The 12778-nt window shown below is 43.3% G+C and overlaps 1 protein-coding gene across 2 annotated transcripts in view; it reads right to left on the minus strand.

The window, feature by feature from the left end:
- LOC115535650 (V-type proton ATPase subunit C 1-A) overlaps positions 1-12705 on the minus strand; it is a 29935-nt gene extending 17230 nt beyond the window's left edge. The window contains exons 1-3 of one of the 2 annotated variants that reach the window (XM_030347042.1): positions 12081-12705; positions 7488-7652; positions 7276-7343 (exon numbers count right to left, since the gene is read on the minus strand). In XM_030347042.1, coding sequence (XP_030202902.1) covers positions 7276-7343; positions 7488-7619 — 200 coding nt within the window. In that variant the 5' untranslated portion in view covers positions 7620-7652; positions 12081-12705. Of the gene's footprint in view, positions 1-7275; positions 7344-7487; positions 7653-8640; positions 8823-12080 lie in introns of those variants that run through there. The other variant, XM_030347041.1, reaches the window with a different exon arrangement.
- Between the last annotated feature and the right edge of the window lie 73 nt (positions 12706-12778).

The raw sequence follows: 12778 nt of genomic DNA on the forward strand, positions 1-12778 counted from the left end.
GGACAGGGATGAACTACCCATGGAAAGGGCCCTTGGAGTGGACTGGTGCATAGAATCAGATTCCTTCAAGTTCCGTATTCACGTGAAAAGCATGCCATCACCAGATGAGGTATCCTCTCGGTCGTAAGCTCAACCCCTTTGGATTCCTGTCTCCGTTCATTCTTCTCACGAAGACCATCGTCCAGAGTCTCTGTCGAATGAAACTTACCTGGGATGAAGAGATTCCAGAAGATGTGGCAAACAGATGGTTCGCCTGGCTGTCTGATCTGAGCCAGTTCACTAGCTATTCTGTCAGGAGGTGCATCAAGCCAGAGGGATTTGGTCCAGTAACGTCAGCACAACTGCATCATTTCTCAGACGCTAGCGAGAAGGGCTACAGCATCGTCACTGACCTCCGCATCATATATATATGTATATAGGCAGGCACTTCGGAGCGGTTACAGAGGAGTACCGCGGTACGTAAATGTGGCGTACATAGCGGGCAACGATCGTTGAATAGTCGGGAGTCACGTAGAATATCGAATAATGAATGTGACTATCGTTATTAATTACACGGCTCTTCTCAATGCTGTTGAACGCTCCGATGACTTGCATGGGCCTTCACAACTTCCAGAGGTGAATAGCGTCCTCGGTTGCTCAGCGACGTCAACGTCTTTGGCAGACAATTTCTCTGCTGATCAACACTACGAAGGGGTGACAGGGCTTTTGCTGTGGCTGCCCCCCGCCTTTGGAACAAGCTGCCGCCTGCAGTCAGAAACACTCCTTCCATCACCATTTTTAAATCTAGGCTGAAAACATACCTTTTCTCCCTGGCCATTCCTCCCCTTTTGTTATATGTCTTTTATTTTATATGTTTTCATCTATGTCTATGTATGTGGTATGTGTTCTTTTATATGCCTCTTTGCACCATGTATGGCCCTTTGGCCAGTGAAAACAGTTTTTAAATGTGCCTTATAAATAAATGTACTTACTTTACTTACTTGCGAATGCTGGTAACAAATAAATTGTAAAAAGACACTGTGTGAAGTTATATTTTTGACGTGTCTAGTTCCCCGTCATGCAGGCTGTGTTCAGTAAAATAAATAATTAAATAAATGAATAGTGATCCGTTTTCGGCGCATGTCGGTCTATCTGCCTAAAGGTAGGAACACACCAAACGCGTAACCCGCGTAAGATTTACGCGCGTAACGCAGCTAAAATGTTGCTTGACCATTTTGTGTCAAAAATGGTCCTACGCAGCTATGCGCCTACGCTCCTACGTGCCTAGATGAGTCCATGTCCGTGCAAGTGAACGGAGCGTTCCCTCTTCGTCATAACTATCAAACCAAACATCCTTCACATTCACCGAGCGAACATTACGAAAGTAAAATGCACATTTCTCGCTAATTTTTTTTCCATAAACGCATTTAATGGCGTAACTATGTTACTATATCCACCCAGAATAAAGATAGTTGTTGGCCCAAACGCCGCCGTGTTTGGGTGATAGAGTTTAGATCGGGTTAGATTAAATAATCTCGGATATAAATAACAATAATCGGGTTAAATAACTTCACATGGTGTGTCTGGTGTGTTTCCAGCATTCGTAGTGTTGATCAGCAGATATATAGTCCGCCAAGACGTTGAGGTTGCTTAGCAACCAGAGACTCTGTCCATGCAAGTGAACGGAGCGTTCCCTCTTCGTCATAACTATCAAACCAAACATCCTTCACATTCACCGAGCGAACATTATGAAAGTAAAATGCACAATTCTCGCTAAAAATGTTTACATAAACGCATTTAATGGCGTAACTATGTTACTATTTCCACAAAGAATAAAGAAAGATGTCGGCCGTATGCTTCTGTCCAAGCTCACTACTCTCTGCCAGTGACGTCGGGTCAAGCTCAACGCTGATTGGGCAACGCGGCTAATCGTCATGCGTAGGAGCGATAAAAAGTTCAATTTTTTGAACTCCTTGCGTAGGCGCGTAGGTGCGTTAGGTGCGTATATACGCAGCTCATACGCGGCTAACGCGGCTAAAATGTTGCCTTAGCGCATGTAACGCATCTACGCAGCTCATACGCGTGTAAACCAATGGTTCCCTATGGAAAAATTGCCGATTTTATACGCGTCTTACGCGGGTAACGCGGTTGGTGTGGCCGTACCTTAAGCCCACGTTGAAATAATTTTGATGTTGAATGTTTATGGCGCAGTTGTTGAAATAAACCGATTGATTTCATATAAATTACTAAAGCCTCTCCCTGTGTCATTGTGTGTGCGTGTATCCGAGGTGCGTGCTTGCTTGGGGGGTTCTTGATTGAGCGATTTTCTAATATTCTTCGAATACTTCTCAGCGAACATCGAATAGTATTTTTGCCAGAAATGCACATCCCTAGCAAACGCATTTGAAAAGGCACCATCCAGGTGTTTCGATTAATGTTGCTGTGCAAACCCAGCTCAGGACACTATTTCAACAACCCCCGTCTTGGAATTCAGAAATGCAAATGCCACAACCAAGTTTATTGGTGTTTTCATTGCTGCTGATCTACGGCCATTCTCTGTTGTTGACAAACAAGCAGTTTTTTTAAATTTTCCCCTTAACTATGAACCGTCCCCTTAACTTAAAAACCGAGGTACGTACCGAACCGTGACTTTTGTGTACCGTTACACCCCTAATATACAGTGTATATATATATACAGTGTATATATACAGTGTATATCTATATATATATATATATATATATATATATATATATATATCAATGGCGGCTGGTGGTTTTTAAAGTGAGTGAAGAAGGACTGCGTGCTTGGTTGCCATTGGCCTGCTTGCACTGTTAGTGGCGTTTGGTGGCATCAGTATGTGAGACTCAAGTTGTTTCAGGGTGTTTTGGGGAACTACAAAATAACTGGTGGATAAAAAATCTGCCAATGGCAGAATTGTACTTTGAAAGCTGGTGGGCAGCATGTATTGGACTACAAGGGCAGAAGGAAAGGATGCAAAGCCAATTAGTCAAATCAGGCCTACTCATGATTTGTAAAACTAAATAAAAAAATTGGGGCCTAGCACTGGGCTTATTTTTGCTCTCAATGACTGAAGCTATTGGTTGTAATTTGGCTATGTTTATTTTCAGCTACAATTGTTTTAAGAAAAATGAAGACACAAGGCCAAAAGTGATGCCATTTAAAATGCATCATGCTCTGAATCATTCACTAACATCCTTTCCACAATATCAAACAGAATGGTCAGAGTAACAAACAATTAAAAGAACAACAAGAACATTATTTTACAACTATTTGCATGGCCTGTAAGCCTAACATTGTTTGAGGCAAATGTGGATGTTAATGGATGTTTCAGAATGTTGGTCATGGTGTTAAGCTCGGCCGCAGCCTGGCCACGGACAGCCCTGCCGCCGGCTCCGCAGTCCGCCCGCGGGCTACGGAAACGCAAATATAACCGAGCAGAGCCGCACGGTACCGCAACGACCAGTAGCGCACCGCTCGGTGGAAACGAGGCTTACGACTGAGCAGGTTTGTTGGTTCTCGTAGCCTAGACTTCAGGGGATAACCCCTCCCTCCAGGCTGCTCCACAGCCGGGGCTCCTGCTTATTGGTTAATAGCGCAGCCATGCGCTATGAACAGACGTAGGCGGGATCCTGATCTCTTAGCTAGTCATACAAGTGGCGGCCGGTGGTTTTTAAAGTAAGGGAGGAAGGACTGCACGCTTGGTTGCCATTGGCCTGCTTGAACTGTTGGTGTATGGTGGCATAAGAATGTGAGACTCAAGTTGTTTCAGGGTGTTTTGGTGAACTACCAAATAGTAGGGAGGGATAGTTATGTGAATAAAATAGATAGAAAGCCACCATTGGTATCACTGTAAATTGAAAGCTGATGGGCAGCATGTCTTTGCTACGAGGGCAGAAAGAAAGGATGCAAAGCCCATTAGTCAAATCAAGCCTACTCTTGATTTGTAAAAGTAAATAAAAAAATCTGGGCCTATCATTGGGCCAATTTTTGCCCTCAATGACTGAAGTTATTAGTTGTTATTTAGCTATGTTTATTTTCAGTTACAATTGTTTTAAGAAAAGACTCAAGTCCAGAAGTGACGCCATTTAAAATGCATCATGCTCTGAATCATTCACCCTTTCAACACCCTTTCCACAATATCAAACAGAACGGTCAGAGTAACAAACTACTAAAAGAACAAGAACATTATTTCAAACAACCTGATCTATAGGCATGGTGCCTAACAAGGAAAGTCGGATTGCAACACCAATGTGATCTTGAAACTTGTCGTGGCGTTTGGTTGCCCTATCAAGATTGTACACATCAGTGAAACCATGAACAGCCCACATTGGAGATTGCCATTATTCATTAGCAAACAGGGAGGGCCAGCAATACAGTTGATTGCTGTTAATGCTACCGAGTACCTAGCAAACCATGTAGCACTAACAACACTGACGTTGCCATTACTTTTGGTGATCTCGATTTTGGGAAGTGGTCTACCTTTTTCTTTGGTCGCTAACTTAGCACTGTAACTCAATGAATGGAATGCTTTGTGTAATAAAACCTGAACAATGTCCTCCGTTTCCAATGTTTCCATTGTAAACTTTATTTCCAAATGTTAGAATCTCGCTATCGTTCAGATCAGTGGTTTTCAAACGGTGGGGCGCGTACTTCAGGGGGGGCGCGACGTGAGAAAAAAATAAACCCGAAAAAAACCCTGCAAGTCCATGATTCAAATCATCAGTCGTACTTCAACTGTAGAAGTAACGTAACTAAATCAATTTTCAACCGTTTATCTTCGTGCAAACCATTTAACGAATCTACACACTTTTATCTTCTATAATATCTAAACAGAATTTCGATATCATTTAAAATTTCTTCAGAATCAGTTTTAGTTTCATACCGCTTCGTTTTCAGCTGTTTTCATTGAAGACGTCAGCCCATTCTGATACACCTACTTCTAGACATCGTAACTCATTCCTTTTTCAACCGTTTACCATCGTTCAAACCATTAAACAAATCTACACACTTGTATCTTCAATTCTATCGAAACGGAATTTTGATAGCATTTATACTTTTTTCAGAATCACAGTTTTAGTTTCAAACCGGCATCGTTTTCAGTTGCTTATAATAATTTAGGTCACCATAGCAACGCCGGTAAACATACACCGCCGAATAGTAGAATCTCTGGACTGAAAAGGCAGATCTGATTCGACTGGCAGTTTACACAGATTAAGATGTTCAAATGTATTTAAAAAAGGTTAAGCTAAAACATGCTTAGATAAAGTTGTTAAATTGTGTTAAGAAATGTGTTTAAAAACGCACAAAGATGTAATGTTTCAGAATAAGGTTTAAAATGTTTAAAACATGTTTCAAAAATATGTTTCAAATGTTTCAAAATATGTTTCAAATGTTTCAAAAATATGATCAGAGATGTTTTAAATATGGGGGGGGGGGGGGGGGGGGCTCAGCTGAATTTTTTTCTCTGAGGGGGGGCTCACTCTCTGACACTTTGAAAACCCCTGGTTCTGATGATTTCACTTGCTTTGCGTCTCTTAGACTGAGCGTCAATGCAGAGCAGGTTTGTTTTCGACAGCGTTGCCAGATTGGGCAGATTTTCCGACAAATTATAATTTTTCCAGCCTAAGTGGTTAGAAGTAGCCCAATTGAGTGGGAAATCTGCCCAATCTGGCAACACTGCTAACAGGGATCCTGCTTATTGGTTCATAGCGCAGCGCAAATAGATTTTTGCGCGAATCAGACCCCTTAAGGTCACACCCAGTCAGAGCTCTCTGCCATTGAAACCCATGATATTCACCGGCCGCCAGTACTTTCGGGGAAATTAATGGGGGATTCAAGTGAGTCAGTCTGAAGTAATTGTCAATAGGCGATAGGGGGTGCTAATGTCCCTTTACCCAGGGAAACGAACATTACATATTCAAAGGCATTAAAATAGTTATAGTTAAGGGCTTTAATTCATTACAGTAGTCTGCTCTTCACTCTCGCAAGGATCCTGGAGGGGGCCTGGGAGTATGCCCATCCGGTCTACATGTGTTTTGTGGATCTGGAGAAGGCGTATGACCGGGTCCCCAGGGAGAAACTGGGAGGTGCTGCGGGAGTATGGGGTAAAGGGGTCTATCCTCAGGGCCATCCAATCTCTGTACTCCCAAAGCGAGAGCTGTGTTCGCATCCTCGGCAGCCAGTCAGTTTCGTTCTCAGTGGGTGCTGGTCTCCGCCAGGGCTGCGCCTTGTCACCAATCCTGTTTGTGATATACATGGACGGGATATCGAGGCGTAGTCGTGGGGAGGGGTTGCAGTTCGGTGGTCTGAGGATCTCGTCACTGCTTTTTGCAGATGATGTGGTCCTCATTGGATCATCGGCCTGTGACCTTCAGCATTCACTGGATCTGCTGGCGGCCGAGTGTGAAGCGGCTGGGAAGAGGATCAGCACCGCTAAATCTGAGGCCATGACTCTTAGCAGGAAACTGGTGGATTGCTTACTCCGGGTAGGAAATGAGTCCTTAGCCCAAGTGAAGGAGTTCAAGTACCTCGGGGTCTTGTTCGCGAGTGAGGGTACTATGGAGCGTGAGATTGGCCGGAGAATCGGAGCAGTGGGGGCGGTATTGCGTTCGCTTACCGCACCGTTGTTACGAAAAAGGAGCTCAGCCGCAAGGCAAAGCTCTCGATCTACCGGTCAATCTTCGTTCCTATCCTCACCTATGGTCATGAGGGTTGGGTGATGACCGAAAGGACGAGATCGCGGGTACAAGCGGCCGAGATGAGTTTTCTCAGAAGGGTGGCTGGCGTCTCCCTTAGGGATAGGGTGAGAAGCTCAGCCATCCGTGAGGAACTCGGATTAGAGCCGCTGCTCCTTTACTTAGAAAGGAGTCAGCTGAGGTGGTTCGGGCATCTGGTAAGGATGCCCACTGGGCGCCTTCCTTGGGAGGTGTTTCAGGCACGTCCAGTGGGGAGGAGACCTCGGGGAAGACCCAGGACTAGGTGGAGAGATTATATCCCAACACTAGCCTGGGAACGCTTCGGGATCCCCCCGTCAGAGCTGGTCAATGTGGCCCGGGAAAGGGAAGTCTGGGGCCCCCTGCTTGAGCTGCTCCCCCCGCGAACCAACCCCGGATAAGCGGACGAAGATGAGATGAGATGAGTCTGGGCAAGCTACATTTTTTTTTTATTCTCAAAAATGTTAAGGAGTATCTTCCTCCCTCTACTCAATGGAGAAGCCTCCACTGATATATATACACACACACATACATACACAAAAAATAAATAACAAGGTTTACCTCTCGACAAAGGTGTCAAGTTTTGTCAGCTCATCCGACAGACCAACCAAGACATCTAGTGTTCCAACCTGGGAACAAAAATTAAAACAATACCAGCAATTTATTGAGACAGATACAGCACATAAAACAAAGCATTGGACCATTGCCAAATATTTTGGACCACTGTGTTTTCTTGCGAGATTGGGTGCGTGTGGGTACGTGCGTGTGGTGACCTTGAGATCTGGGATGTTGAACTTGTTGTTGGTGGACAGGTTAGTGGTGTGTGTGGTGGCCATCATCATCTTGTCCCAGCTCTGCTGACATGTCTTCTCGCCCGGAGCGGAGATCAACCAGAACTCAGTCATGGCTGCTAATAGACAGGTGGCAGACAGGGGCTCCTGGAGAGAGGCAGGCATTGGAACAGCATTGGGTTTTGAAATAACTGACATAATATTAGGCTGCAATAATTATTCAGTCTTTATCCTGTTTTGACCTGGTGAATAATTGGCTGAACGATTTGGGGAAATAATCTAATTGCGATTATTTTGACCAATATTGCGATTCAGATTTAATGTACGATTTTTTTGTAAAAAAATAATGAATCAGACTGATTTCCAGTCAGTAACGGTAACAAATCACTTCTTTTTTTATCACAGCCTTTGCAATTTGCATACCGCGTTCCATTACATCGCGATTTCGATTTGAATTTGATTAATCGTTCAGCCGAAATATATGACTATAATATCATAGTGTATATATATCTATATATAGATATATATAGTCCCTCTCCCTCAACTTCCCTCAACTTTATTTTTAATATAGTGTCATTTTTATTACAAAGACAGGGATTTTTGTTGTTCATCAACAAATATGGATTATCATTTAAAAATCTAGAAGGTTTGCCGTAAATTCGGCTATTGGCTAACATGCTAAATTAATCAAAGCTAGAGCCAAATAAATCACAAATTGTAGCATTACCAGGAAACCCTATTCCCCTTTAAAAGACTGTTCTATTGATAAACTGTATACAATATTATATTCAACAAACTGTGCTATTTACATCGACATACACTAATAGTCAAGAGGTCTATAATATATTTCGTTAAATATTAATTATTTGATCACAGTTATTCGCTAGAGGCAGATACACATTGATGTCATGTGATCATTTGTATGCAAAAGAAGATGTACAGATCACATTTAATGTCACGGTTTTATTAATGCATATCATATTTACTGGCTTTGCTTATCAGTCCAACATGACCACACTATATTTCATTAAAAAAATATGAATGTTAAAAGTGGGAAGCAGCTTAGTGGCATTAGCCTTCTAGCAGAGGAGAGCTAGTGTGTCACGACATGGAGATTATAATATGTTACACTCACCAATTAACCTGATCTATCCCGTATCGGTCTGTACACAATGTTGACTATCCAGGTGTCAGATTATCCGATGCATATCTCAATAAAAGCTGTGCAATTCAGAGGTCCTTCAATCATTGACTGTACAAAAAAAACAGCATCCCACACCGTCAGCTGATCACATGAGAAACTGTGCGTCTGCGCAGAAGGTGGTGCGCACTTGCGTTTGTTGCGTTGGTGGATTTGGCAGCCAGCGTATAAAGTTAATGTCGCTCTCGTGTGGCCAAAGTCTGTATTTGCGAGAAGTTCTAACTTCTACATTATTCAATTCATATAATCTATTGTCCTTCATTCAAAGAAACTAATAGCTTTTTGGGGTTATTATATCACCTGGAAAAATATTGAGCCTATATAATACCTTCGATTATCTGATTCCATAATGTAAATTCAATTTTCGACTATTTACCAAACAAAAGAGGGGAAAATATCATCTGAGTTCATGTGTTCCGTTCGGGCTGATGATTTATCAGCCCAAACCCATACATGTGTCTTAGTTAACCAATGTATTCCTCCAGTCAGATCTTTCAAAGTTTGTGCATCATAAAAAGGGTTATTAGTCTAAGTGTGATTATTGTTTTATATATATATATAGCTTGTTTGCTCAACAACAATAAACAATGACTAGCCCAGTCGAACAGGAACGCTATTACTGCTTCGAGACCGCCAGACCGGTAATGCTGGCGTCCGAGGATTCATGGTGCGTTCACATCGTTGGAAATTCTAGGCAAAACATTTTCGCGACGTTTGAAAGTTTGCGTGAACGACACCGCGTGACGCTGTTATCATGCTTCAGCAACTCGGCCCAAATTTTGTTCACAGAGTTTCCCAGTTGGTGACGTATGGTTCACTAGTGACGCGCATGAGCATGGCGGAACATGAACGTTTTACTTAATATAAAAAAATCAACCATCATATCACATAGGCCTACTTTACTATTGATTGACGTTGTAACGTCTGTTGGCATGACTTGAGTTTTAAACGTTGTTTACTGGTAAACAAGCTCTAGATATGGGCAAGTGTTGCCTTCCATACAGTGGCAATATGTGCTTCTCATAAATAAAAGCAAAAGGATAGTTGGTGATAGGCATGGAAGTAAAGGCATGCAAACTTGAAACTGATACTACTAAGTTCTGTTTACTTCTGAATGGTAAGGATAAAAAAGCCCTGCTGTGAAGAACTTTTAGATTCCCGACCGGCTGTTTCCCAAGTGCACATGAACAGTCGCTGTAGGGAACACGCGTCAGGCTCAAATACACCGGCGCCGCAGCGCAGCGGCACGTATTTTACGCGCGTCAAAAGCACGTCCCTAGCACCAACAGGAGGCGGCGCGACGGACGCGCTGCAGTATAAATGCAGGAAGTCACCGTTTCCGTTTCTCTGCATCATCAATAATTTATATAAACAATATTCTCAGCCCTCACATCGCTCACATGACACATCGTGGACACGCTCACTTCCGAGCAAATTCTTTGTATTGCACTTCGTTCTTTGCCAACGGCAGTTTTTTGTATAACGTCGGTGATGCAGAGCATGTGTCCAAGACAACTGTCTGTCGGGCTGTCCGAAATGTGACACTTGCACCGAAACGGCTACTATGCACGTTTGTAGTGTTCCCAAGTCACAGACCCACCAGACTTCTCAAAGAAGAGTTCCACAGAATTGCAGGTATCAGTCTAAGCAGTAATTCATTTATGTCATAAAGCTTTGAGACTTGAAGCACTAATCAGTAAATTTGATATATTTTAGGGTTTCCAGGTGTGATTGGCTGCATAGATGGCACGCACATTCCTATCATAGCTCCTTCAATAAATGAAGGAGATTATGTGAATAGGAAATCTGTCCACAGCATTAATGTACAGGTAGGCCTAAATAGTAGCCTTTAACATTCCAAATGAAATATGCTTCACTATACAGCTAATTACTGTTCTCCACTGTGAAGATCATATGTGACGCAGCCCACATGGTAAATAATGTGGAAGCGAAGTGGCCTGGGTCTGTGTATGACTCACGAATGTTTCGTGAGTCTACACTGAGTGCCAGATTTGCCCGTGGTGAGTTTATATATATAGTTTATATATCCAGGGTATAGTTGTATCCTATGATCAATATTTTGTTTCCTCCTATTACAACTGAAACAATAAAGTGTATCTTGTATAATCATAGGAGAGTTTGGTGGTTATCTACTCGGAGACAGAGGGTACCCCTGCCAGCGCTATCTGCTGACCCCTTACCCTGACCCTGACCCTTGCCCACAGCAACACGACAAATTGGCTCACTGCAGGACACGAGCCAGAGTGGAGATGACCATCGGCATACTCAAGGCCCGGTTCCAGTGCCTTCGTAGGCTCAGGGTCACCCCGGAAAGGGCTTGTGACATTATAGTGGCATGTTTGGTTCTCCACAACATTGGCACTATTAGAGGAGAACAATGTCCTACTCTTTCCCCCAATGATCCAGATAATAATCCTGACCCCCCTGCTGATGCACGAGATGAAAGAGCTGTTAGAGACATGATATGCTTCAATCATTTCTGACTGACTCTGCCTTTTTTCTGTTGGCTATAATGGAGGTCAAATTTTAAGATAACCAGAAAACACAAATTTGGAGACTTGTATGTATAAAAGGCATTTAGGTGTTGCTTTCATATAGACAATTTTAAATACTGGCAGTGTTGGGATTTTTCTTTGTTTAGCAGATTTCCCTAATTACTTAAATATATCTATCACATGTTGAATGCAGCCACTAAATGCTGTTTAATGAGGGCAGGCCAAATAACTTCACAATTGCTTGTACTTAATAAATTATACCTTATCTGTTTGAACTACATTTTTATATTTCATTTTTAGTTGCAGTCAAGTCCGTTTGGGGCCTGTTGGGTTGCACCTGTGCGCACAAACACACATATGGAATATAATTGTTGAATAAGTGGAACATTCAAGAGAAAACATTTTATTTTTCTCAAATACTCTGACTCGGTCAGCAATTTTTTTCCACGCGAGCTCCCGCTTTTTGGCTGCTGCCATAGTATCGCTTTTTAGTAAAAAGATATGCTCGCTTTCTGCATATGCAGTCATTAAGATTTGCAACTCCGCTGGGGAGAAGTAGGAGGATCGAGGCTTGTTAGTACTTGTTGCCATGGTGAATCATGTTATCTGTGTTCCATTGATGAGGGCTTTTTATATCCTCATGCACGAGCTTCACTCAGAGTTACCTTGACTCAGAGTTGATTGAACTAAGCGTTATCACCTGTTCTGAAACCGAAAATTCAGAGTTTTACAGCTCAGAGTTGGTCAACCTAGAGTTAAGGTTTTAACTTAGAGTTTGTTGAACTTGCTTTCTGAAACGGGCACCTGGTCGGAGGAGAAGGGCTTTGATGTTTCTGTTGGCCTGGTGTTTCTCCTTACCCCTCCTTCTGAGACAAAGCTGGTGTGGTCCTCTGCTGATGGTGGTTCTTCGTTACCCTGTCGACACACCTCCAGCACTTCGGCGAGTATTCTCAGGACCTGGTCGTGGCGCCATCTGTAGCGCCCCTGTTAAAGCGCGATCTTGCAGCCTGATAAGATGTGCTGGAGGCTTGCGTTGGGGGCATTGCAGAGTCAACAGCATTCTTCGTTCCCAAACCACTGGTGAAGGTTCAGAGGACAGGGAAGGGTGTCGTAGTTTGAGCGAATGAGGAAGCTGAGTCTTGTTTGTGGAATCTTCCATAGGTCTGATCAACTGATGTTCCGGTTAACAAGTCCCTCCCAGGTTGTCCAGCTTCCTTGTCGGCCCTGCGACACAGCCATGATATTGTAGCAATCTTCCTCCATCCTCGTCACCTCTGCCACCACCATCTCCTTCCACTCCTAAGGGTTCGCCTTGGACCAGAGGCTTGGCACCTCTCCCCATCCTAGCCCTGTTCTTCCTGCCTGGACTCTGGCCACAATCTCCCGGTGTTGCAGGCGACCGACAGCTTGGTCAACCTCATTTTGGGCATTCCATTTGCGGCCGGTTGGAACCTTGGCATTTGTGTTCATTATCGGTACTATAGGTTAATCAGTTAGTTAGTAAACCTTTCCTTCTTTGCCTTTTTCATAATGTTTGTCCTTCCACTGACCCTGGG

This window comes from Gadus morhua, chromosome 22 (genome assembly GCF_902167405.1).
Source record: "Gadus morhua chromosome 22, gadMor3.0, whole genome shotgun sequence".
NCBI lineage: Eukaryota > Metazoa > Chordata > Actinopteri > Gadiformes > Gadidae > Gadus > Gadus morhua.